Here is a 26,831-nt window from a genome sequence, read left to right as displayed (position 1 = left end):
CTGCCTTCAGAAATGGGGCCAGCAGATGCCTGCTCATGCTGGTAGGGCTGCAGGTTAACGCCCCAGATTTAACTTATATCATTTGGTAAGCGCTTACGGCCTGCTCTGTGTTCTTTACCCAATCGGTCCTTGGCCTTGAAGCATCCCAAACCACTGTGTACGGATGCGTGGACCCCGTGGCCACCAGAGAGTGTAGATTTTCAAATAAAAATGACACCTCTCTTCAGATGCTGAGCTCATTGAATATTCATCGGTGGCGGTGTGCGCATACATATCTGATAAATGGACATTATAAAGAGATTGGGATAGGGGCGTGTGGCCAGGGTACCCGAGGAAACTCATTCCCTTTGTCCTAGAGTCTTTCAAAGGTTAACTCAATGGAGAGGAGAGGGGCGACCCCAAGGGTGGTCCAGGCCACAGTTTCCTGGTCAGGTTTTCTGCTCCAGAATACTGCCTGACTGGTGTAGCAGGTGTCTATCGAAAGGGAAGCTTGTGGAGTATGGGCAGCTCAGAAGGAGTCGTGTGTCTTCAGATCCCTGAGTACTGGGGCATCTCCAGACTCCAGGTTCTAGGTTGACAGGAAGAACTCCATGGATTGGCGCTAGTCAGCTTGGGCTTGGCCTGGGGAAGGTCAGGGAACCCCACTGACAGCGCATCCAGAACCTTGATTCCTACAATCAGCCCCTTGTCCCGGCTGGGGTATTCCTGGCCTGGTGCAGCCTGCGCAGGACTCATCTCATGGGGAAAGGACAAGTGTCCAGGTGTCCCCCAGGTGGCAGGAGAGACACCAAAAATTTCCCATCAGCACCTCCAGTCCGATGGTGCCCTCCCTCCCCCCAGTGGTGGCCAACAGGGAGAAGAAAGCCACACCTGCAGAGAAGCGAGGGCTGGCTGTGGGGAAGTGGGAAGCCACATGAACAAGCCGGGTGGTAGGTGTTCCTGCAACCAGCAATCTCTGGTAACCCACAGGGTCCAGGAGCCTCTCGTCCTCCCTCAAAGCCCTCGGTCCTCAGTCTTTGATGCCCGCCTTTTGTCTCTAGCACCTTCGGGGAACTGAAGACAGTGCGCCTGCCAAAGAAGATGACAGGGACCGGCGCTCACAGGGGCTTCGGCTTTGTGGACTTCATCACCAAGCAGGACGCAAAGGTGAGCGCTGTCCCCCGGAGAAGCACGGAGCCCTGAACTGGGAAGAGCAGCTGGCGCTGCTCGTGCCTTCCGCTCTCTCCCTGACGCTGCTGGTTTACCCAGCCTCCTTGGAGGAGAGCACTGGGTATGGGGCTTGGAGGGCCTGGTAGTATGTGTTGGTGTGTGCACGTGTCAGTCATACATGAGCAGGAGCTTAGGTCGACTTAATTCTCAGGCGGCTGTGTAACAGGGAAAAGACCCCAGTCTACATGGCCACGGGGCTGGGCTTTATCGACAGCCCTGTTTGAAGCAGCCTAGGCAGGAATGGGAAGTACACAGGCTGGGGCCTGGCTCCCTCCTCGTCCCTCCACTGTGGCCAGTTCCATTCTATGCTGGTGACACCAAGGGCCACCCCTGCAGCCCACGTGCACATGTGCAGATCTTGCTCAAGCTATGCAAAGATCAGAGCAGCCCGTCGGCAGTGGTTAGTTTTGCTCACTTACTGTGTGTGTGTTTGGTGTGTGTGCATAAGTGTGTGCATGCATGTGCAAATGGAGAGATTCTCTCCCACACATAGGTGCTGGGGATTAAACCCAGATCACTGGGCAAGCACCCCCTACCAACTGAGCCCTCTTGCCACACTTCCATAACACCCTACCCCCTTCCCCTTGGGCTCTGAAGCAAGGCCGCTGCTCTGACGTCAGGCCCAGGACAGCACAGCCAGGCTTTCATTCTGCCCATGTTGAGTCCTCGCCAGCTGAGTCTAGAAACCATTCTCACAGCCCCAAGCTCCAAAGGCCAGGTTGTGCAGGGCAGGACTGCTGGGCCATCCTGTGCCCCTGCTGAGCGCTGCCCGGCAGCCACAGCCCTCATTGCCTCTGCTTTCCTCCCTGAAAAACAGTGTCCTGGACTACTGCCAAGTGGTAGGGCTCCTCCACCCCAAGGGGCCCCAGGGTGGGGAGCAGCATGGGGCAGAAGGGACAGCTTAAGACTACTATGTAGACAGCCTGAGCATCCCACAGGCACAGGACACTAGCCCCCAGGACATGGCAGCCACGGACATCTTCCTGCCCCCACTTGAAGTGCCTAGACATTTGTCCCCTCTCCTCAGCTGGCAGCCCTTCCGTTGTCACCTCTCAGTGACAGAGGGACAACACACTGTAAACACTAGGCCTTGGCAACCAGAGAAACACTGTCATTGAAGGCAGCTTGGACTTCCCTAGCTTTGTCCTGTACCTCAGTTTCCTTATCTGTGAAATGGGTTGACAGTAATGCCCCCATTCCTGCTTTGTGACAGATAGTCCTATGTGGGCAGCTCCCTGGCACACGGCAGATGTTCAACACAACTTGATTCCCTCATTGCTATCACCCAGGGACCCTGTGAGCCTCTGTCCCTCGGCTCTCAGGTCTGTGCACACCTGTGGCATCCTGTCGCCAAGGGGCTGTGGAGAGAGACAGTGTGTGCACTCTGTTCTGAGCTTTGGGGTTCCCAGACGGGACAGGGAAGGTGGGAGTAGCAGGACCACCACTGACAGTTTTCTACCCAGACCCCCAGACAAGGCTGCCCTGGGGAGTAGAGCCTAACTCTGCCCCTGAAAAAGGTCTTTTCACCAAAGCCAACCCCAGACTTACGCGCACCATCTATGAAGCCAGTGTGACTTCTTCCCCTTGGTGTGACCTTGGAAAAGTGACTCGCCCTCCCCAAACCTCGGGCCTCACAGGGCCACTTCTGCACTCCAGCACAGTCCTCAGGCCAGATGCCATGTCCCTCCTAGTCCCAAGTCAGCCCCTCAGCAGTGACTTATGGAAGTGGCAGCTTCTCCCTCCATCCCTTTCTGTTCTTGGCTCCTGGAAGAGAAAGGGCAGCTGAGGACAGGGAGGGACTGGCTGTGCCCTCCACTCTCCAGGTACTATTTCAGGCCTCTCCATTCCTGCTGCCCTGCCCTCCCCCCGCCCCTTGCCAGGACTCGCGCTCTTTTTGCCCACCGTGCCAGGAAGCGCGTCTGAATGGAAGTGGCGGTGAGCTGCGATCCATCCCCCACATCTCCCTTGCTCTTGCCGTTTCCTGGGGCAGCTGTTTGTCTCCTCCACTCCCCTGGTCTGTCTGCAGAACCGGGTTGTGTCCAGAGTGGCAGTGTGACTTCTTTACACCTGCAGTGTATCCATGGGCCCTGCACAGTGTGGACACACTCTGAACATGGAGCCGTTCTCTAGCTATGGCGTGGGGCTTGGGGTTACCCTGCAGTGGAGGAGTGGAGCCCAACCAAGCTGGAAAGAGCCCTCAATAGTCTCTGCCCTCTTGAGCACCTTCTGCCCTCTTGATGCATAGAAAGAGCAGTGGTCACTGGGCACCTGCAACCTTGTACACTTGGAGGCCTCCCCAAGCCGTTCTCAGACATAGAAGGGAAAGGGATAGAAGATAGTACAACAGCCACTAGGGCTGAGGCAGGAGGTTGCTTGCTCAGTGGAAGACTGAGGCCAGAGACGATGTCTGTCAGAGGGGCCAACATCCAGTCCCAGCCCCCATTTCATCCCACCCTGCCACACCTCAGCTCCTGGTTTCCGGCTCTTGCCCTGGCCCTGTGGTATAAGAGATGTAGTCTCCCACTCAGGCCCACTGACCCAGAACAAGTGCTCACTCCTCATCCTGGAATGAACAGTTCGTTTCTCTCCCCAGGCCTTACCCCATCCCTCACACATTCTCAGGTACTCTGACCCATCTGACCCCTTCTGAGTCAAGCACGTAACAGTGCTGGGGAGCGAAGCCAGCAGGAGGCTCCATGATGGCCACATGGAAGATCCCAGGCACCCAACAATGGCAGGCAGGGGCTCCTGAGAGCACCACCTTACAAGTGACATGTCTACTATAGGCACGTTGCCTGTCCCAGCCCAGCAAATGCACCATGATTAGTGGAGATTAGCCCAAAACCTCCTCTCCCCCTCTCCTCCTCTCCCCGTCTCCTCCTCTCCTCTTCTCTTCCTCTCTCCCTCTTCTCCTCTCCTCCTTCCCTCTTCTCCTCTCTCCCTCTCCTCTTCTCCCCCTTTCCCCCTCTCCTCCTCCTCCTCTCCCCCTCTCCTCCTCCTCCTCTTCTCCTCTCCCCCTCTCCTCCTCTCCCCGTCTCCTGTGCCCATCTGCACAGCCCCAGAGCCCTGCCCCTGGTTGACACTGACTTGCTCAGGCAAATGGAAAAAGGGACTGGTCTACCTGCCCAGTCACAGGCACTGGTGACCTGAGCCCTGCCTACCCATGGGAAGTGGATGGATGAGCAGGTGAATTCTCCTGTCTCAGAGGTTTGATGGCTCTAATATTCTAAGCAGCGAATATCAGTGCTGCTGGAGGTGCCAGTGTCATCCCAACCTCAGGGTTCTCAGGGAGCCTAGCACTTCACAAAAGAGGGAAACCAGTGTCTGTCGACCTGGAGACTAGTGTGGCAGGGACTTGGGCTAGCACACATCCTGCCTACCTGTGGGGTCACCCTGGGCTCCCCTGTCCTGTCACCATGGCTGTACCTCCTCTGGGGCATCTGAAATGATCAACCCTGTGGACTTCTTTTGAGTGTCCCCTAGGTGTTTGTGTAGGGTTATTTGACAGATGGAGAAATGGCTCAAAGACCAGACTTGGCTGAGCGTCATACGGCTGGGCTTCTCCTCCCGTCAGGCATTGGCTTATCAAAGTGCTGACCCCCACTCTAACCAAACCCACCTCTCACACCCATTCCTGCTACCCAGGAAAGGGGCTCCCCGGGTAGAGACACATGGAGAGGCCAAGAGGTCCCGTAAAAACAGCTCTTGGGAGAAGCCCCTGACCCCCCAAAAAAGCAGCTGCCTTCTTCATTGCTGAGCTCCCCCAGCCTTCAGCCCCCTCCCTGCCCCTCACTCACCTGGACAGGCAGTGGGGAATCCTAGGCAGGTGGATTTGTTACCAGTAGACATTGTGCTTCCATTCAGGCTCCACCTTCCTCTCCCTACCTAGCCCAGGCTGGCCCTGGAGGAAGGGGGAAAGGGCCACCAGGAACAGGAAGGAGGGGAAGAGCAGACAGACACCCGGAAACCAGGATATTAATTGTTCCCCACAAGAGGTGCCTTTAATTCTCCCTCCCGAGCGATGCTTCTTTATACTTTTGTGGTTGCAGCTGTTTTAGCCACCGACACTGTTGTTTTAAAAGGCCTATTTTCACATAGAATGTTATCCAATTAGCAGAGCAATGTGTTGGCTTAAATAAACACTCGGGGGGAGCCGGCAGCCGGAGATGCGATGGCGGCTGGCGTTGGCAGGCAGAGCTCTGCTGTGATAAACAACCACAGCTTTAATTGTAGGGTCGCAGGCGTCTCCTTCCTCTTTCCCACTTCACCACGGCGGGTGGACCCTCAGGGAGTGAATGACAGGATGCGTGGCCTGAGCTCACACTGGCTGGAGGTGCTGTGTGGTGCAGAGAGCTTGCGCGGGATCTAGGGTGGTAGGATTGGTGACGAGGGGCAGGACAGAGCTTCTCCAGCCTCCTGCTTCCCTCCCTGGTACCTGGCACCCAGCACCCCTGCTCAGTGCTGAATGGTAGCCTGCAGCACGTGATCTGTCAGATGATCAGCAGCACGTGCATGGTGGCGTGCAAGGAGGAGTCAGTCTCAAGGTGTCAGTATAGTGGGGTCTGCAGGGGATGACCTCAAGGAAACACCCCTTTTCCAACCAGGCCATGCCTAGTAGGGTTAGAGTGGCCCATGACGTCAGAGCTGCCTTCCTGTTCCACATGTGTGCCCCCAAGCCCAGGTGACTCTGCCCCACAGCGGAAGCTGGTGACACTGCCCTTTCCAAGTGGCAGAGCTTGAGAGAACAGATGGTGTTGTGCATGTACTAGGGACAGGACAGGGAGGCAGCTGAAGATTCCCTGCTGTATTGGAACCTATATCCAATAGTTGTTCTGTATCTGCCAGAATGCTGTCAGGAACTAACCCAGGAGTCAGGGTTTTGCCCCTACTTTTCTGTTTGGGTGTGCATTCGTATTGTGTACAGTTTCACACCAGAATTTGAATGGTGCTACTTTGCCAGGCTTCTGTCACCACAGCCCAGAGATACACATTCTAGCCAGGTTTGCATTTCAAGGTAATGGTAAGGACTCAGGCTCAGCCAGCATGTGTAAGCTAAGAGCATAAGTAGGATCAGGTGCTGCCCCGTTTACCGCAAGGCATAAGCAAGATCATACTGTGCCGTTGTGCCAATTGTGGCTCTCCAGACCATGGGGACCAAGGCCTGCCAGGCACCTCGTAGACCAGAGCAAAGACCTTGCTTTCAGATCTGTCAGGCACAGTGTGAATCAGAAGAAGGTGGAAACCCAGGCCAAGGAATATCCACTCCCTGCTTCTGGCATAGGTAGTCCCTTGAGCTCACACTGACTTGAGAAGCGTAAAGAAATCCGTCAGGTCACTGGACAGTGCAGGAACTGCCTGTCACCTTCCCTGCCCACCTGACACCTGCTCTCTAAGGTGCTGCAGACCTGCAGAGGCAGGAGAGGAGCGCTTCCCTACTCTGTTCTGCTGTAGCACCTGACATTGGGTCAGCGCCATGTGCTTGAGATGGGATGACTAGGGGTGTATCTGTCTGTCTCAGAGAGTCAGGGCACAGTCTACAAATAAGCCTGTGGCTGTTTGTCTTGGAAGGTTGCCTCTGTGCCTCAGTGTCTGTAGTGGTTTGAATAAGATTGGTTCCCACAGTTTCATATATTTGGATGCTTAGACCAGGGAGTGGACCTGTTTGAAAGGATTAGAAGGATTAGGTGTGGCCTTGTTGGAGGAAGTGTGTCCCTAGGAGTGAGCTTTGAGGTTTCAGAAGCCCATGCCAAAAACCCTGTGAAACTGTAAGCAAGCCCTCAGTGAAATGCTTTCTTTCATAAGAGTCGCCATGGTCATGGTGTCTCTTCTCCACAATAGAACAGTGACTAAGACACTGTCACTTCTCAGAATGAACCCTGGTGCCATTCACTGTGGAAGTCACTCCATGGTATGCAAAAGAGCTAGGACAGTCCTACCTGTGAGGCAGCATCTGGTCAGGCCAGAAGCCACTAGCCAAGTGTCCTGACCCGACTTCCAGGCCTGGGGAGGCAATGTGAAAACCCTTCCCTAGAAGTCACTATCCAGTGTTTCTTCCAAGCCAGGCCGAACCTGGCTCCTCTGTCCTCACATGTCAGCACAGGCCTCCTGCATGCACATGACCTGCCTCCTTTGTCCCCCATGCTCGGTGCAAGGCACCTCATGCACATGGCCATCCTGTACCACCTTTGTCACGCCCCCTTCAAGTGTGGGACACAGATGTTTAGGGTGGGTTGATGGTGTCATTGGATGCCTTTAGTCAGTATCTGCAGCCCTCTGGCTCTGCCAGGGATGCTCAAAAAGCAAGAGGACAGGGCCAGGAGGCTGCTGACTCCTAAAGTCAGGTCCATTCTTGGCGCTGCAGACTGCTGGGAATCAGCCAGTTCTCTGTAACCACATGGGACTGAAGTCCAGCCAAGGGCACAGAATGGTTCCGGTTGCTGGGAGAAATGTTGTCTTCAGGGAACGGGAACGTGCATAAAGGCTGGACCCAGTGCTGCACTCACTGGCAACATTCCAGGCTTTCCTGGTCTTCAGAGTGGGCCACCAGGTCCAGCCTCCTTGAGCCCTGTACTGATGATCCCCCACTGAGTAGACTGGCTTCCTAGTGCAATCAGGGCAAGGAGGCAGGAGGCCATGGCCTTGAACCTGAGGACAGAGGCTTTAGTCTCAGGGAATCCAGGCTAGAGACATGGATGGTGGTAGCCTGGGCCTGGGGTGGATGCTTCCTGGGATAGGAGCCACCTGAGACAGACCCCCACCAATGGGAGCTGGGGTCCAGCAGGGGCAGGTCCACCCACAGTGTTTCAGGCAAAGAGATTTTGGTCCATCCCTGTGTTCCAATGGTGAGGAAGCATCTGCACTCTCAGGATAGACTCTCAGGAAGAAGGGCGTGGCCCGTGCTGTCGTCTGGAGGTTGGGATGGAGGTTGGGATGGGTAGAAGTTTCGACCTCCCACCCCTCATCCCCCACTAAGCCTCCTATTTACACCCAGTCTGTAGAAACAGGGACAGCGCTGGCTGTGGCCCCAAGAGGAGGCTCCTGCAGTGTAGAGGGTGGAGCTGAGGGTAGCTGGTGCTGGCCACCAGGAGGTGGCAGAGTGTGGCTTTCTTCGTCATTCTCTGTGTCAACCTCCAGTCCCTTCGATTGTACTCTGGGCCGTAGGCTTCCCAACAGGCCAGGGTGAAGGTTGGTCCATCTCCTGTGCCAGCAGGTGGGCTGCAGTGTCCACTCAGCAGGGATCTAAGGCAGTGGATGCTAGAAATAAAGCCAGACCAAGTCCAGGTCACCATCCTGTGTGAAGCGACCCCAGCTGTGACCAAGTCCAGGTCCCAGCTATGCCTGCTGTGTCCTCGTGTTCCAAAGCAGGCTTGAAAGTCTGTGACAGGGTATTTAAAGCAGAGTCACTGACCATCCACCCAGGGTGGAGACGTGTTCTCCAGAACCCCGACAATGGAAGACTCTGCTTTCCTGAGTAGTTACTCGCCCAAGAGCAGTGCGCTGGCTAAGGGAGGGACGGGGTGACTTTTCCTCTAGGGTTTTGGGTTTAGGCAGAGAGGCAGTAGGTGGGTGATGGTTCTTAGAAACCAGACTAGGTGTGCCAGGCACAGGGCCTTCACAGACTCGGCCACAGTTTCAGTGCCCGAGGAGATGGAGCACATAGTGGGTCTTCAGTTGCCCCTCGTTGAAGTTAGTGACCCGTCAGTGGAATAAGCATGCTGGGGTTGTGTGGCTGGAGACCTGTCCAACCTGGGGGCTCCCTGGGCCACACCACGGAGACTGTTAGCCACAGCACTACACTTCCTAGAGGACACTGGCCCAGGCTGCCTGGGCAGAGGCAAGTTCCCTGAGCCAGGCGAGGTGGCAAGGCGTTTGTTTCTATGGGGTCCAGTATATGGAAGAAGCTGCTGGTGGCCAGCATTTTCCTGCTGAAGCACCTAGAATTTTCTATGCCTCTCGGTGTGCCCCCGTCCCAGCTCAAAAGCCCCTCAAAGGGGATCATCCCTCCCTCCTCATCCATCCTCGAGATGCCTCAGGCACACATCATCTCTTCTTTAAGCAAGCTCACTGCATTCCCAAGGCCGGCTCTAACCTCCAGTCACTGCACCACCTACCCTGTGGAGGAAAGCTTTGAGGACACCACACTGCAGCTCAGGAAATAGGCACACGGAGCATGACCCGGTGTCTATCAGCCCTCAGCAGTCAGAGCTGGGAAGGGCTCTGCTATTTTTGGAGAACCCCATATTGTGTTCTAGAAAAATAAGAGTGTTTGCAGGCAGACGCCGCTGTTTCCACTCTGATTCCTGCAGACTGAGGAGTGGCTTATGACAGTGTACCAGACAGCAGTGCCACAGGGCAGTGCTCTAAGCCGTGAGTAAATAGCTTCCTGAGTGTCCCCACCCCCATTTCTGCCACTCCTGAAATTCCAGGCAGCCTAGGTTCAGAGACATTTCGAAGCTTGGCCAGGATCACACAGCTTGAAAGTGATGGAAAAGGGATTTGAACTGAGATAACCTGGCTGCAGAACCACAGTCCCCATACCCACTCTGAGTATGGGAAGCCCTTTTGCACGAAGAGCTAATAAAGTGCCAGAGGGGTACAGAGAGAGGGAGAGCTGGGGAGAGGCTGTTAGGAGCTCCTGCAGGGAACCGAAACATCACCAGGCCTTCCGAGGCAGGAGAAAGATTGAAGAAACAACAACAACAACAACAAAAACCCATGAGAAAGAAAATAAAGGCTGGGGTTGGGACAGCTCCTCGCCTGGGCCTCCCTGCCAAGCAAGATCTCTTCCTGCTTTGTGAGTGAGGGTAGAGCAGCCACCAGATGCAGCCATGGCTGTCCCAGACTGCTATGTCCCCAGGATGCAGCTCCTCAGGGACCCTCATCAGACTCCCCACCAGTTCCTTTCTTGGTCTCGAGGCACCCGGCTCCCCGAGTCCTGCCGTCTCCCTGCCTCCCTCGACAGCTGAGCACTCGCGATTCTGAGCTCAGAATGAGCCATTTCGGCTCGGGGGCCAGATGCATTTTTATATCTGCCTGGAAAAAAATGGTGGGGGCTCTGCCAGCAGTCAAGAGAGGCTTCTAAATTAAACTTAAAAAAAAAGTGTGTGTGTGTGGTGGGTGGGGGCTGCACCTGGCCCTTCTCAAGGGGTGCAGAGAAGAACACAGCATGGAAGCCGTCCCTCCATTGGCTGTTGAGCGCTTTCCCTCCCACCTTCCCCTCATCGCCGAGCCCTCCCATCCTTCCAGGTTCTGCTTGTCTTGAATAGATGCTGGGCGCTGCCGTCATTGCTTGCTCTAAGTCCTGAACCCTTTCCAAGACAGGACAGGATCCAGCTAGGTTGTGGCCTTATTTTCTTCACACGTCCTGCAGCCTGTACAACAGAAGTACACAGCCTGGCAGTTACAGGACCCAAAACCAGGGTAACTTGGAAAAATGTGTGACCTCTGCCTCCCTCCCAGATGCTGTCCACAGGCGTCGTCCGGCGGCCCACAGACTCACAGACCTTAGGCCCCATCCTCTTCTACACGGTGCTGCAGTGTCTGACACCAGTTCCTTTACACTAGGGTCATCTCACTCCTGTGTTGCCTGGTCACTTCAGCCATTGTTTTCAATCACAGTCACCTCCCAAGGTGCCAACCATAGCAGTCACGTTATGGACAGTGGCTGGTTCTGGCCCTCACTGGACTGGTGAGTGAGTGCTTCTAGGCATCAACACAGTGGGGAAGGCAGGCTCCTCTCCTGGTCCCATGTCACCCTCCTCCAGCTGTCATCCTGGGTGTTCTGCAGCCTCCAGGAGCCCCCCCCCCCCCAAGTATCCTCTACACCTTAGGGCTCTGTGAAGAGAAGGACGCAGTTCAGGAATCTGTCTGAGAGCACAGGAGATGTAGGTGGACACGCTGTGTGCATGCCCCACACAGGAGATGTAGGTGGACATACTGTGTGCCTGCCCCACACAGGAGAGGTAGGTGGACATGCTGTGTGCCTGCCCCACACAGGAGAGGTAGGTGGACATGCTGTGTGCCTGCCCTACACAGGAGAGGTAGGTGGACGAACTGTGGGCCCCACACTGAGTCACCTGGATCCTCTTCAGGGTCCCAAATCTGGCTGCATTGACCCTTCTGCTTCAAGATGCTGAGCCTAGAAGATTCACTTAACCTGCCTAAGACCTTGTAGAAAAGGAAGCACAGGGTCTTCCTTGCCCTAGATTTGTTGACTCTAGAGTTGAGAGACTTCTTAGCCACTGAAGTCCCGTGTTAGTGCCATGGGGTATTTCCAGAAGAGACAGAGCAGGCTGTCCCTGCACAAGGCCACTGATCCTCAGTCAGCCATGTTTTTGGAGGTTTGGTCAGTACTGTCTAGTGAACAGATGAATGCCCAGGGCTGGTACATCCACAGAAGCAGGAAGTAGGTTTGTGGTGTGTGTGAGCTGGGAGAAGAATTGGGGGACTTAAGGGGTAGCAGAATATGTCTTTCTCTTGAGGTGGAGATGGAATGTTCCGGAATCCATATACTTACATCTCATTTTAGTGTTGAAAATGCTGGTGGGGGTCAGGGGAGGGAGAGCTTGGCAGAGCAAGAAGGCCCGGGGTGCTGAGCTGGCACAGAAACCCATAGTGGAAAGGATGGGACTGGGAAGGAGACAGTGGGGTCAGACAGAGGACAGGCACCAGGTACCCATGAGGGAGTGTACAGCGCCCTCTGGTGACTAGGCAGCTGGGCTGAGCACCTGACAGCGGGGTGAGAGGCTCACTGTCAGTGGGGTCGCCCTCCACAGATACCAGATAAGATGCCAGCAGGAAACGGGGGACCCGCCTGGCCCAGGCAGTGACCGCTCAGCTGCTCGCTCGCTGCTCCTTCACTTGAAGCATAGCTCACTAAATAGATGGTCCAACAGCACCCCGGAGCATCGCCAGACACCCAAAGTCACAAGGGCAGAGGGGGCTGCCTGGAACACCTACAGCTCATGCACTGCTCTTTCTTGCCCCCTCCTCCAGAAAGCCTTCAATGCACTGTGTCATAGCACGCACTTGTACGGCCGCAGGCTGGTTCTGGAATGGGCAGACTCGGAGGTGACTGTGCAGGCCCTAAGGAGGAAGACAGCCAAACACTTCCAAGGTAGGAGTGGCCTGGCACTCACCTGGCTGACTTGGGGCTTCTGGGCTTGAGAGCTGGGACAGGGACCACCTGGATCACTGCCCTCACTTGGGTGCAGCTCCAAGGTCACCTGCCACTTTAAGCCACCTTGTATCAGGACAGCCATGTGCATGGTGGCTTACCTTGTCCACTGCAGGTAGGTAAAGCAATGGGGCCAGGCAAGCAAGAAGGGCAGGACCGTTGTCTTTTCTGTTGATATTACAGTCTCCAGTTCAGGTTCCAAAAAAAGGATGCCTCAAACCCAGGGGTACTCAAAATGGGTCCTGGAGGCTGGCCCTGGGAACCATGGGGTCACCAAGTTCCATTGTGAACTGTGGGCCCCACACTGAGTCACCTGGATCCTCTTCAGGGTCACAAATCTGGCTGCATTGACCCTTCTGCTTCAAGATGCTGAGCCTAGAAGATTCACTTAACCTGCCTAAGACCGTTCTTTGAGAGCTGTCTACTCCTGCCCAAGCTTTGTGCTCACAGCTGACTCACCAAGGTGACACTGTGGTCTTAAAGATTGTTGCCCTCCTCCTGAGCCCTGCTGTCCTCACACTCGGGACATCATAGTGACTGGGCAGGGCCGTGGGCACAGGTGAAGAAAGTAGCCACTTCCTATCGTGAGTAGCCCAGGCTGAGGGTCCCCAAAATTGAAAAACAGGAGGCCCATTATGCCTGGTGCTGAGGGGTAGAGGGACTCAGGGAGACCTGCAGAGGTCTGTGGGGTTGGAATTACTGAGCCTCATCTCTAGTGGGGTGTGTACCCCTCACAAGGATGTCAAGACTTGAACTGGAAGCCCACCTTCACAGTGGTCTCCAGAAAGCAGAGCAAGGCAGCTGCCATTGAGCCACCCAGCTGAGAACAGGTCCCCCCCTCCCACTTGCTGACAGACAGGTTCTGGGTTGGGCTGGGACAGCCCTGTGTATAGTCATTGGTGCTGTGACCTCAAGAGGCAGGCAGTTTCTTCCTACCTTGTCATCCTTGCACTGGGGCCCTTGGTATTCTAGCTCCCAAGTTCAGAGACTGCTGTTGTCCCCTGAAGGTGTTTGCTATGAGCTTTCTGGCTACAGAGCTGGAATCAGGAGCCAGGGGCAGTGGAGGACTATAGGGTGCATTGTCCCGGAGGGTTATAAGCAATCCAGGGAGACTGTCCCTGACCAGTGTGCTAAGAACCACAGAGGTGGCATGGGGTGCTAACCATAGCCAGCAGGCCTTAGTCTTGGAACACAAACCCTGGCCCTTCAACGGTCTGCCAGAGCCATGCACCTGCCTGCCATACTTCTTACAGAGATCACTTCTCCCCAAGCTAAGGAGAACCCTGTGCCCTCAAGTGTGCTGTTCCACATCAACACAGCACCTTCCTTTCTGCATTTGCTTGCACCGAGTGACATGGGTGCCCTGTTCAAAGGCCTGATGCTGCTTCCATAACTGCTGCCCTGCCCTGCCCTGCCTTGCCCTCTAGGCTCTGGTCATTCCATGTCTTCTTTGTGCCTCTGACCCTGTACTTTCTTGGTTTTGTTGTTGTTGCTGCTGCTGTTTGGGATGGCTGGCTGGCCGGCCGGCCGGTTGGTTAGTTGGTTGGTTTGGGTTTCTTTTTTTTTTTTTTTAATTTATTTATTTATTATATATAAGTACACTGTAGCTGTCTCTCAGACACACCAGAAGAGGGCATCAGATCTCATTACAGATGGTTGTAATGCGGTTGCTGGGAATTGAGCTCAGGACCTCTGGAAGAGCAGTCAGTGCTCTTAACCACTGAGCCATCTCTCCAGCACTTGGGTTTCTTTTTAATCTTATGGCCTATTACTCTGTGCAGGCCCAGCCGCCCCACCCTCACTCATGGCAAATGTAGTGCGTTATGTGCTTGTATCTGGAGTGATCCATTCCTATCCAGTGCCCATGTAGCTCCGACTCTGAATGGTGCCAGGCTTCCTCTCCAGGGCTCAGAGCTTTCTAGCCCAAGCAAATGCAAAGCAAGAGAAGCAGATTTGTGTGCACTCAGTGGCGGGCTCACAACTCAATAAGATCCCAAGTCCTGATGGGCAGACAGAACCTGTCTACATTGACAGGCATCGACAGCCCCAAATGCACCCGTCGGCAAATGTTTGTGGAAGGCACTCTCCCGAGGCAGGGCCCACCTCCCTGTGGTCACTCCACCACCCAGCCCAGGCCTCCAAGACTGTGGGCTCAGCACTTCTGCTCTGTGTGGACAGAGGACCCTTCAATAAATTGAGCTCTGCATCATCTCCTCCCAGGCACAAGGTTGCAGCAGAAGCTAATGCTTGGTGTGTGAGAGCTGTCTCTGTGGCCACTCACAGCCACCCAGCCCCACTAGGCAGGTGTAGTAATGAAACTGAGGAAGATAACCCTGTGTCTGCCTCTCCAGCAGCCCCATGATGACCATAGGTACTGAGGCTACCATGCATGTCTGTAACACCTGCCAGGCACGTCACCTGCAGGCCCCCTGGCAAGTGCAAGGCTGCCAGGTATGCAGATGCCCCAGGAACACTGTGCGCCCCACCCTTCACCTTGTCCTGCACATGTGCACAGCAGCTGAAATCCTCAGAACAGGGCCCTGGGCCCCCTTTTTCCTCTGCCCTTTTCCCTGCCGAGAAAAGTACTAGCTCATTTGTGTCAGAGTTCGCATTGTTCCAAGCCTCCAGGGCCCTGGCAGAGCCCAGGGCGAGTGGGACTTGTGCCCAGCTCTGGCATGGACCCTGAACACTGCCAGGAAGGTACTCAGACCTCAGGCGGACGGCTGGAAGCTCTGGCCCCACAAGGCTGCCTTTGGGCTGCATACAGGCCACCCCTCTCCCACAGCCCACTACTGACAGGGGAGGGTTGGTGGGGACACACAGTTCCTGGGTCAAGGGAGTCAGCTGAACTGTGGCTCAGGCTATCTGACACAGGTTCCCTTCCATCACAGCCTCTCCTGTCAGGCCTTGTCAGGACTCAGGGAGATAGAAGCTGTCATTGACCCATTTAGCAGATCAGAAGGGGCTCAGAGAGGGCAAGAAACTTATTAAGGGGTACCAGCCACCCATAACACAGCTGGAACTCAAACCTAAGCTTTCAGTCGTTCTCTTGACAGTGGCTTTGCATGGGCTGATCCGGTCATCACCCTTAGGTTTGATTCCGCATGCATGTGCATGTGCGTGTGCATGCGTGCGTATGTGTGTGCGTGCGTGCATGTGTGTGTATGTATGTCTGTGTGTCTGTGTGTATGTATGTGTGTTTGTATGTGTCTGTGTGTCTGTGTGTGTATGTATGTCTGTGTGTGTCTGTGTATGTATGTATGTATGTCTGTGTGTATGTATATGCGTGTGTGTGTGTCTGCTCTGTTATCTGCTCTGTGGCCCTGGTGGGTCTCAGCCTCAGCTCTGCCATCTGCACAGGGAACACAAGGTAGGGTGTCAGCACCCTGGGGTCCTATGGCTCCAGGGGAGTGACACCTGACTTCTTCTGGCCACTCTCCCGAGCTGGGTTCAGGAGGATGTAATTGAGCAGAGAACAGAGGAAGCCTGGTGCCCCCAAGTCTCCAGCCAGGGCACAGGGCCTGGCACAAACAGGAGGCCCAGGATCAGCCCACTGCAGGCTTTCCACTTACTGGTGTCTAGAGGAGCTTGGCTTTAAGCCCCACCCCCTTGTCTGCCCCACGGGGCATCCCTCATGCTGTCCGCAGTCCCTGGGCAATGACATGACACCTCAGTATCCCTACCTAGCTGGGCTTGGGACCCACCCTGGCAAGCCCATAGTATAGGCCAGGACAGAAGAAAAAGTCACCCTGAGTCAGTAGAGACATTAATGCTGGACAGGTACCTGAGGGAGGAAGGCTGCTGTCCTCCCTAGTCCATTCTTCCTCTCCTGTCCTCTCTCAACACCCCCTGGACTACCCCTGTCTGGTCCTCTCCCCATCCTCATCCCTCCAACTCCCCCTCTTCTTGCTCTCTGCCTGCCGTTCCCCCACCCCCTCCCCATCAATCCCCCTTCCCGGTCAGGAATCAGATATTTGGTCTCCAGCCCCTGGCCCTGTAGTAGGTGAAGTGGTTTTCTTCTCTGCCTGGCATGTGGGGTGTGAAAAGAGTGCTCAGGAGGGGAAGAAAGAAGAAAGTCTGCCTCTAGCTGCGTCCCTTTCTTTCTGAACATGTTACAAACCAGCGGGGTCGCAGCATTGCGAAGCTTTCAGGGCCTGGCAGGCCATGGTACCACGAGCACAGACGGCAGAATAGAATGGCTGGGAAGCCATCCACCGCCCAACCCGTCTTAAGCACTCACAGCCAGGGAGGCACGGCACACGGGCTTTCATTTAGCCAGGAGCGTGGCTTGGCTTCCCTCTGTTGTCTTATTCCAGCTGGGGAGGCCTGATGGGCTGTGGTTAGCGGCTGCAACTTTCACCTCCAGAGTAGGAGCTCAGGCATGAGCAGCATAGCAAGTGGCCGCAGTGCCGCCATCCCTGCACCGCTTTATCCCCTGCCCACCGGGCCCGGCAACACTGGCCATACAAAGAGCACACATAGCAAGAGCCCTCGGCACAGATAGGAAGAGTTCTGCTCAGTGGCCTGGCACTCTGAGCCATCCTCCTAACCTCACAGGGTAGGGATGGAGCCCCAACCACACCCTTGTCCCATCAGCCCACCACCTCACCTCCAGGCCTGTAGCATTTCTCTCTCTTACACACTATATACACACATACACACATGCATACACATACATACAGGTACACATATACACACGCATATATACACACATATGCATGCACAGACCCTCCAGAGGACACAGCCCCCTCCTTATGCCCTAACTTGCCTTGCATCAAGAATAAAGCCAGCTTCATAACTGTCCACAGAGCAGATGAACGAGCCCTGTTAGAACCAGCTGTGGTTGTAGCTGACATTAGCAGAGTATCTAGCATATTCTGGGTCCTGCGTGTTGCCGACTGCAGACACCTTCACATTAGGTATGGGCACCAAGGCTCAGCACAGCCGAGCCATTACCCCAGCCCAGAGAGTTGTTTAGACTGGAGACATGCATACAGACCCTGCTTGGAGCCTGGTATTCTCACCTTGGTCCTCCAAGCCCTGTCCTGCTGCAGAGATTCTGCCTCGTAAACTCTTACTAAAGATGAGCTCGGCCTCAGAAGCCAGAGAGAGCTCTGTCAGGGGCCTTTGTGCAGCAGCAACACTTAGCACTTGTGCATACCTGGTGGCACGTTAGCCTAGCACACTCAGAGAGAGGCAGGTCCAGTGTTACAGGACCAGACAGACCCAGAGACAGCTGTTGACTTTCCTAGGGGCATACAGCTCTGGGCCCTTGTAAACGGACACTCCTTTTCCTCCCGTCCTACGATGCCTACATTTCCTGAGTCCATCCAGTTGGCATGCACACACATTCCAGATAGCGGCCTCAGTGTAAGCTTTCCTGGAATGTGGCGCTCTCTCTCTCTCTCTCTCTCTCTCTCTCTCTCTCTCTCTCTCTCTCTCTCTCTCTCCTTCTTTCCCTCATGGAGGTGGTTTTTGTATAAGAGAGAGGGGCGAGCGAGCATCACAAAATATAAGGATCGAAGTTCTGTCGGTGGCAGGTTTTCTGAAGAAAATTAGAGTGGATGCTACAACATACCACAAGGGAAGGGGTACATCTAATGTGGCAACTAGAATAAGTCTTCCCACGAAGCCAGCTTTTCTGTGTGATTGCAAGGAACCAGGCAGCCAAAGGCCTATGGAAAAAACATTACAAACCCAGGAGCCCACAGGTGCAAAGGCCCTGGGGCAGAAGGATGTTTACTACTGGAGCTCCAGGATAGAGAATGGAAACCAGACAGGAAAACCAGCAGGGGTCTGGCCAGCTGTGGCAGGAAGCCTAACTTTGCTCATGTTGCCCTGTGAAGCCCCCCGGAAGACTAAAGTGAAGGCCAACATGGACTAACCTCATAAATCGACACTACTGTTGCTGTGTGGGATTGCAGTGGGTGGCACTGGAACCAGGCCTGGGGATCACACTGGGGTCATCCAGAAACCGTAACCAGGACCACAGCCAAGGCTGCAGGGTAGAGAACAGCTGGGACACTGGCTGTGTTGGGAGAAGGGGGAGCTGGCCAGAGCAGCATAGAGAAGGCAGGGGAGAAACAAGGGTGGTGCCCAGGTGCTAAGCAAACCTGGGTTTTCGACCTCAGCCAGGATGCCCCAGGGATATTAGCAAATAGATGGATGAGTTCAGAGCTCCCAGGCGAAGGCTGAGCTGCGATATAAATTTGAAGTTATCAGCATACAGATGATATTTAAAGCCTGCCAGCATTTCCACACACCCCCATTCCACACCTCCATCAGCAGCAGGATGGCACGATTCTGAAAGACCAGGGACCACAAGAGCCCGTTATCCCCCATCAGCCCCTGCAAATGGGCCTCCTTGATCTGAACTGCGAAGACCTAATCATCGGGCTTTCGAAATCATAGGCGGGCGGGAAGTTCAAGCAAGTGTGTGAAGTCAGAGTTTATTATTCAAAACATCCCCTGGCTGTGCCTCATTCCAGCTCCCTGGAGATGGGGTTTTGTTTAAGCTTTACGTTTCAGCCCTTCATCTGGGCACCTCTCACTCTTCCAGAGACCCGGTTATGTCAGCCCCTCCTCTGGACACCCCAGACTGTCACTCTGGGTCCCAGGAGGGCATGGGTTATGCAAGAGGACTTTCATCCTGGCTCCTGGTTGCAGGAATGGCTCCTGCCGCAAGAGGTCAGGACACTTATCCCTCACCCCTGGTTGCCACGGCTGGTGAAGGGAATTGAGACTCACAAAGTGGAACCATGTGAGCCCAGGCAGCTCCTGGCCAAGGTGCAGATAAATGGGGGCCAGTGGAGGGGCCTCCAGACAGCAACCTCATCTCCCAGTGAAAGTATACCGGGAGCCTGCAGGTCCTTGGGGCCAGCTGGGGCAGGTGTGGCCCAGCCACACCCCCTGCCTCCCTCGCACCCCCCAACACACCTGAGCCTCCTGCTCCAAGCAATCTGACAATATCTGCACATTGTGCCACCCTCCCCTGGGAGCAACTGTCCATGAGAGGAAGGGACCTGCTCCCAATCCCACTAAATTGTTATTGACTTGTGTTCTGTGCGTTCTGCAAACATTTCACTCAGCCGTCGCCGGCAAGCCCACGAATCCCTGCTAGGGCTAACGGGGAAGCCAGCTGTGCCGGGCCATCTCGCCTGCTCCTTCTCATCGATCACAGAATTAAACTGACAGAAGTACCGCAGGGTGGTGTGGGAGGGGCAGGGCCTGGCCACCATCCTGGGCGGGGCCCAGAGCCCAGAGGATACAGGCTGGCCAGCATACCTGACGTGCATCCTGGCCCAACCAGAGGAAGCCAAGGAAACAGCTTCAGTGACTGCCTTGAGTGCCTGAGATAGGCAGCAAGAAGCACGTAGACTGGAGGCCACCAGCTGAGCCATCGGTGCCTCGCCTGCGACATGTGAACACAAAGCAGTATTGGATTCATCGTTGTTTGGCCACTGGAAGATCTGACCTGGAAGTCAGGTTCAAGCCAGTCTTAGGAAATCAGGTCTGGCCACCCTGGTCCTACATTGCACACATAAACCTGCAGAGCCACTTGCATTTATGAGACGTGCACTCCCCATTGCGCAGTCCACAGCACATGGTTCTCCCAACGCTGCAACTCCGTGTTATTCCACCGTCATGTTTCTCCATGTCATCTCTGCTTGGACCCAGGAAGAAAAGACAGTGGTAAAGAAAATGAGGCTCCAGGCCTCCTCTCCTCCCCTCAGCTCCCCTCAGCCTGTGCTTGCTATCTCTGCAGTAAGTCTCCTTCACCTCGACACTTGCCGCCCTCCCAGGAGGTTCCCAGCCCCCGCAGCCCACACTCCTACAGGCCAGCGGGTACTCTTCCCCTACCTGGGGTTAAGCCCAGCATAGTGGAGGTTGGGGCTCTCCATGCACAGGACTAATCCAGTTTCTGGACCCACAGCCAGGATAGACATTTGGAGAGAAGTTAGCCTATGGCCACTTAGCAATCTCCCACCATTTAGGTCCCTCACTGTGGGATATTAACAGTGGAAAGTGTGTCTGTGAGAAGCAAACCCACTGCCCACGTGGGCCATTTGAATAACTCTGCCCTTTGAGGTAGGTCTTTTGAGCTTTGGGTCGGTGTCTGTGTGAATACTGCCCCATGACTCACTGTGCTCCCTCGTCTCCTGCCAAGACCCTGAGGGTGGCGCTGATGCTTTCTGCTGCAGGGCAAGTGTCTCTGGGACCTTGGGCTTGGCTGTGGTATGAAGAAAAGGCCCCAGAGTGAGCTCAACACAATGAGGAGAGCCTGTCTGTTCCCACAGGACTTCCCTAGAGCTCAGGAATTTTGTATCCAACTTGTGGGATTCCTAGGAGAAAAATCTATACTCAGCCTGCTGCAGCAACCTCACAGGCACCTAGAGACCCGTCCCTGCCTGTGTCCCGGCTTACCCGTGGCAGCCCAGCCCCAATTGCTGGGTGCTGGCATCGTAGTCACTTGGTACATTTCAGACTTGTCTATCTTAGCCCATGCCTTCTGGCAACTAAGAGCTCACCCTTGTGCTAGCCAAAGTCTTAAAGGCTTTGTGCCCAGTCACTTCCTGCATTTGAAACGGGATCCTCTGACCAGCATGCTCAGGGCATCTTCCTGTGCCAGCCTCCCGGGTACTGGGGTTCCAGGCATGGCCAGCACATGCAGCTGGTGCTCACAGCTTCGTCTTCATTCAGGAACTGAGCCCAGACAGGGAAAGCAACTGGCTTGCACGCAGCCTCCAGCCAGAGCGCAGGGTCTGCTCCTGGCCCACTGGCTTCCCTCCTGGGCTGCCTCTGTCTCGCCTTCCTCTTCACGGGGCCTTTCCAGCATTCTTCCTGTCAGCCCTGCTCTCATCCCCAGCCTCCCTCTCCTCCCACAGTCCCCCGCCCACCGATGCCTTCCACGCAGGCGACACTGCCAGCCAGGGAAGGGAAAGATGCGGGCTGGCATTCTGTCAAGGAATTAATTGAAAAATAAAACCATTAGGTGGGAACTGGAGAAATGCAGAAGTGGGTGTTTGGAGGTTGGGGGGAGGGGGCAGGACTGGGGGGCTGTTGGGGGCCGGCCGAGCTTTTTGTCAAGTTCATTTCTCGGTATTGATGTTTGGTGACAGTCACTTGTTGTTTATCTTGAGGAGCAGCTGCGCCGTGGAAGGAAAATGCACGGCTTGTTCCGTTTATTTATTTCACACCTTCCCCGGGTTCTGCTTTGTGTTTGTTTGGTGAAGGCCCACGGAGGCCTCCGACACGGGGAAGCGGGGTTTCCACAGCTGTTCCTGCCAGGCAGAGCCGGCACTCCTCGTGGAGGCAGGCCAGCGGGGGGCTGGGTGACAGCGAAGACACGGGCCCAGCTTGCCCTACAGGGTGCCTTGGGGGCTGGGAGGTGTCCAACCCCAATCCCGGTTGTGCACCAGCCCGACCCATCAGTAAGTGCACCTATCCCTTCCTGACTCCTTCATCCTTACAGCCACCACAGGAGGTGGCAGAGAGCAGGGGTGACATGCTCGGGGTGACATGGCTGGTGATAGCAGAGTCTGTTGGTCTGAGGTTCTAGAGTTGTGGCCACTGCCTGGTGTCCCAGCCCCTAGCACCTCTTGGACACTGTTGTTCTCTAGCCTGTAATTAAGAAGTTGGTCCTCAAGCCCTGGGCTGCTCCCATTGGCTCTGCAGGTCATCACTCACTGGGCCAAGCAGAGAATCAGCCAAGGCAGAGGTCACAGGACAGCCTCGGGAGCCCAGGCCTTCAAGGGGACTGGCTCCTTGTGAGGACTCTGGGGCCTTTAGCTGGGATGGGGCGGAGTGGCCCATACACAAGAGTCCTCCAGGAGTCGTAGAGCACAGTCTGCACCCATGGGCTCCAGGGTTGTAGGGTGGCAGTCGCGTGTCACAAGAGACAGCGCTCCCTAGAGGCAGAGCACGGAGCATCCACTGCCAGGCAGGCGAACGGGCGGCTAAGGGAGTAAAGATGGTCCTTGCCTCTGAGCGCTCCAGAGAGCAGCTGCTCAGCACGTGGAGAAAGACGTGGGATAAGGAGCCCTGCTCCGAGCAGACAGCCTGGCTCGTGCCGTGAGCACAGGGAAGGGCAGTAGGTAACCATGAAGCTGCCCCAAGGCTTCCTCCCTGAGGATCGTTAGCAGGGCAGTGTTCAGAGGTCCTAGCCAGGAGTCAACTGGCTCCTGACTGGGGTCCCAGGCCGGTGTTGCCCAGGTCTCTGTGGTGAGAGCAGTGTGTGTGTGTGTTTCTCAGGGGATTCATGGAAACCATTCTTGGCTTCAAACATTCTTCTCTCTGCTCCTCCTGCCAGAGCCTGACCCCCATTGAGCCCTGTTATACCTGGCCCTGTTCAGTCAGTCTCTCAGCAGACATTCCCTGAGGGCTGCCAGGTACCAAGACAGTTCTAGGCATTGGAGCACAGGGGTGAGCATGACAGGCATCCCTGCCTCCCAGCAAGAGACAAACAGCAGTGAAGCCCAAAGGTCATATGGATACTGTGGGGGAGACCCAGGAATACTTCACCACAGACATGAGGCCCCTGAGCGGCCCAGCAGAGCATTCCAGACAGGGCAGCCCTGAGGTGAGAGGGATAGGGAAGTGGCCAGGTCCTGTGGTCACCAACAGTAAGACGGCTTTGGCTTCCCCCAGGCACAGGGCACAGCAGAGGTGCTGCAGGAGAGGGGGATGGGCTCTAGAGTTGGATTGACAGGGCCCCTCTGTTGCCCCCAACATGGAGATGCTGGGAGGACCATCGTAGTGGCAGAAGGGGTCTGTGCTGGAGGTTGGGGTCTGCTCTGAAACAGCAAGGGTACCTGAGGGACACCTGCCGGGCCCCTGCGGCTTCTCCCCAGCCAGTCTGTCCTGGATCCCCACCCCAGTAGCAGCGAGAGGAGCACCAGATACAGCTGGGCCCGTTTTGTTGTTGTCTATTTCCAGCCCTATTACCTGCCCACGATCCAATTTCCTGAGGCCATTGTGCAGCGGGCATGAGGCACAGAGTGAGGAGAGGACACCGCAGGGAGCCAGGCCGCTTCCTCCTCTTCCACAGTTGGCCATGATGGGCAGAACTAGCAGACCTCGGCTCCCAGCCAGTGCCCCACCTCCCATGTTGTCTCCAGGCAGCAGAGCTCTGTTCATGCCTAGGGGTCTCATAGGAGCCCCAGACGGGGACACGGTCCCAAACAGGTGCATGGTAGAGGAGGGATGGGTGGGGCAAAAGAGACCAGGGTGTGAGTTCTGCAAGCCTGGGGGTGATTCAGAAAGTGGCATGGCAGCTACAGAGGGCTGCCTACGTGCCCGGGTCTCCTCAGGGCAGCAACAGCTAGGGTGTGGGAGAGCCCAGGGAAGAGCAAAGCTGATAGGGAAAGGGCCAGAGTGGCCAGGCCAGGGACCACCATGGAGGGCAGGGTCCATACCCTCCTAAGTATGGAAGGAATGAGATGAGAGGCATTTCTGGGCCCACCCCAGAAGGAGCCAAGGTCATCCATGCCTGAGCCAGGTGCACTGCCCACATGGTGTTGACTGCTGCCAGGTAGACACATGAGGTAACGGGTTGGGTGGCTGCATTTGGAGGGCTTCCCAGAAGGAGTTAAGAGTATCCTGAAGGCAGGGATGAGGGTGGGCAGCCTCTTTACAAACTAGGCCTTCACTGGTTAGACCAGTGGATGGTTAGACCAGTGGTAGGACTGGTAAGGCAAGCAGCCCAGAGCCAGCCTCCCAGGTTCCTTGTCTGTGGGGTTGTTGAGGACACTAGTACCCTAGCACACAGTAGGTACTCAATCAGTGGCATATAGAACAGTCGTGTGTCTAAACCCCTCCCCTTGTGCCTTCCTCTTAGAAAACTCCTCTGCACTCATCAAAGCCCAAATCAAATAACCCCTGTCCTCCAAAGCTATCCTCGTTGCTATGATCCTCATTCCCCTCTGGATTCCTTGGGCACTGCAGCGATGCACCTAACTTTGAGTTCATCGCTGGCACAGAAATGAAACTGGCTTCTGCTTCAGCCCAGCAGTTGCCTGGGTTGACTAGGCCTCTGGCAGGCAGGGAGGAGGCAGCCCTCAGGTGGGCCACTGGCTTCCTAAAATGGGTCCTTCGCCCTGTGGCAAGGGAGACAGAGGTGGGCAGCATCTGTGGGAGGCAGGGAGGTGCCCTGCTGAGGCTGGACTGCCCAGAGCTGTGTTTGTTCCCTTCCTCTCTCCTCCCTGGCTCATCCCCCATTTGCTCTCTCCTTGTGCCCGCCCCACACACCTCTGCCTCCCCCACTCACTGCTGAACCCTCTCGGGGTCTTTTCTCTCTGCCATCTGCCACAGAGCCCCCAAAGAAGAAGCGGTCTGCAGTGTTGGATGGGATCCTGGAGCAGCTGGAAGATGGGGACGACAGTGACAGCGAGGAAACTCTCCAGCTGTGAGCTGGCACTGCCAGGGTGTGTGACTCCAGGGCCCCGGGGCCGGGCAGTGCCTTACAGGAGGTCTCCATGGGTCAGCACCAAAGGCAACAAAAGCTCGTGGCAAGTACCAGATGCGAGAACAACTCTTCTGCAGACTCCGCCCCAGTGGTGTGTTGAGCGGCTGCTGACCCAGCACCTGCACTGGGTAACACTTGTGAGTGACTCCATAAGGACCTTAGGCCTGGTATCCTCCTGTGGCATGGCTGGCCACACCCTGGCCCCTTTTCCCTGAGGAGCAGATTCTAGGATGAGTGACAGGGTGCACAGCCACTGTAGAGCTCCCAGCAGGAATGAGCTGCTGTCTGGGTGGGGACCCACAGCTCAGCCCCATCCACCAGCTACCAGGCCCCAACCAGCCAGGCTCCTGCAGCCCTGCCTCGCCCTCTACAGGACTGCTGGCCAGTGGACGGAGCTGGGGACCCTTCTACCTCATCAGCAGGGCCCCTTCCGGTCCTCATGATGCATCATTCCGAGCCCTGATGCCAGGTTCACAGGCTGAGCTGCGCTAGCACCACTGCCAGCCCTTGTAGCTCAAGTGGAGGCCCTGGGAGTCCCACCAAGGCCTCACCCACACCAGAGCCTAGCACACCTCTCCATAAACGCTGACGCACCGTCAGCCAGAGAAGGACATGGCATCAGTCAGAGAGCAAGGCCACAGTCCTTCAACACTGTCCTGCCCCAGCAAGAAGCCTAAGACCCATCTCATTTCGACTTCGAGGACTGTCTGTTCAGTGCAGGTGACTGTCATGGCTGCCTCCAACCTCAGCCATCCAACCAGGAAGACCTGAGGAGACAGCCCTCTCACCTCAGAGCTGTTGTCACCGAGGGCTGACGGTGCGCTGGACAGGACTCTGGGCGCCAGGCTTTCCGACTTTGTGAGAGTCTTGGCCTATGAATATTTTGTGGGCGTGAGGTCCTGCTTTTCAGAGTGGCCTGGACCCTACACCCGGTTATCAAAGCTGGGGCTACACCCTGTGGGCAGGGAGGGCACTTTGTTATAGTTCAAGGGCGCTGAAAATTTAGCAATAAATGTCAGAACCTAGAATTGCCCCTCCCTCTACCGCCGATGTCACTTGTCACTTAGGTGGCAACGTGCACCAGCCTCTACCATGGTTCTGCACAGAGGTCAAGTTGATGCCTTCCACAGCCGTGCTGGACTATCGGGATGGGGAGCCACGTCCCATGTTGCTGTGGGTCATTAGAAACTGACCCACCCCTTCACGGTGCACCAACATGTCACAGCACCTCAGCCAGGATGGCCCAGGGCAGAAAGCTGCAATCTGACAACAGCGTAAATGTCCCCAGAGCAGGGTCCACGCCTGTGCCCCACCAGGTTGGCCTCCAAGCCCTAGAGCTCAGCAGGTAGCGTCTCTGAGTCCCCCAGCTTCCTGATTCCAGGTCCCCAGCACCCATGCCAGACAAGCAAGGTGGTGTACACCCATCATCTCAGCTCTTCTGGGGTAGAGACAAACGGGTCCTCGGATGGTGAACCTAGCCAATCAGTGAACTCAGGGTTGAGTAAGAGACCTGAGGGAAAAAAACAAAAACAACGGTGGAGAGCAACGGAGGACACAATGAACCTTTGGCTTCCACATGCACCTCCCTCTGATCCCACCCCACCACACAGCCAGTGTCCTGCACGGCTGGGGAGCCTTGGAAGACGAGGGTGGGACAGGCCTGTGGCCTCCCTGAGCCTCGCAAGCCTGTGGGTCCAGCAAGGGCCCGGAGGAGATAGTTTCTGGCCAGCAGCCAGGGGCAGGAGACTCAGCATCACCCATGCCACGGTTCCTCACACAGGCAGGCTCTGGTGGTTGGGATGTGGGTACCCTCATGTGTCTCTTCCACCCTAGGCCTCTGAGTCCTTCTGAGAGCCCAGCTGGATCCAGCCAAGAAGGGAAATCCAGGGACCGACCGGAGTGGAGCCTGAGCCAGCATGGAGGTCTGAGATGGAGCCTGCCTCATCCTGCTGGCCACTGGCTTACAGCAAAGGCTAGAGGCCA

General features: G+C 55.8%; 1 protein-coding gene across 2 annotated transcripts in view; it reads left to right on the top strand.

The window, feature by feature from the left end:
- Positions 1-25,873, top strand: part of Rbm19 (RNA binding motif protein 19) — an 85,335-nt gene extending 59,462 nt beyond the window's left edge. Inside the window, 3 exon segments of one of the 2 annotated variants that reach the window (NM_001371959.1) lie at positions 1,041-1,146; positions 12,205-12,325; positions 24,695-25,873. In NM_001371959.1, the coding sequence (NP_001358888.1) occupies positions 1,041-1,146; positions 12,205-12,325; positions 24,695-24,792 (325 nt within the window). In that variant the 3' untranslated portion in view covers positions 24,793-25,873. 2 annotated transcript variants of the gene reach the window in all.
- Positions 25,874-26,831: the final 958 nt, after the last annotated feature.

Source organism: Rattus norvegicus, chromosome 12 (assembly GCF_021556685.1).
Source record: "Rattus norvegicus strain SHRSP/BbbUtx chromosome 12, alternate assembly SHRSP_T2T, whole genome shotgun sequence".
Taxonomy (NCBI): Eukaryota; Metazoa; Chordata; class Mammalia; order Rodentia; family Muridae; genus Rattus; species Rattus norvegicus.
The sequence above is the reverse complement of the archived record's forward strand: the minus strand, read 5'-3'. Positions and strand labels throughout refer to the sequence as shown.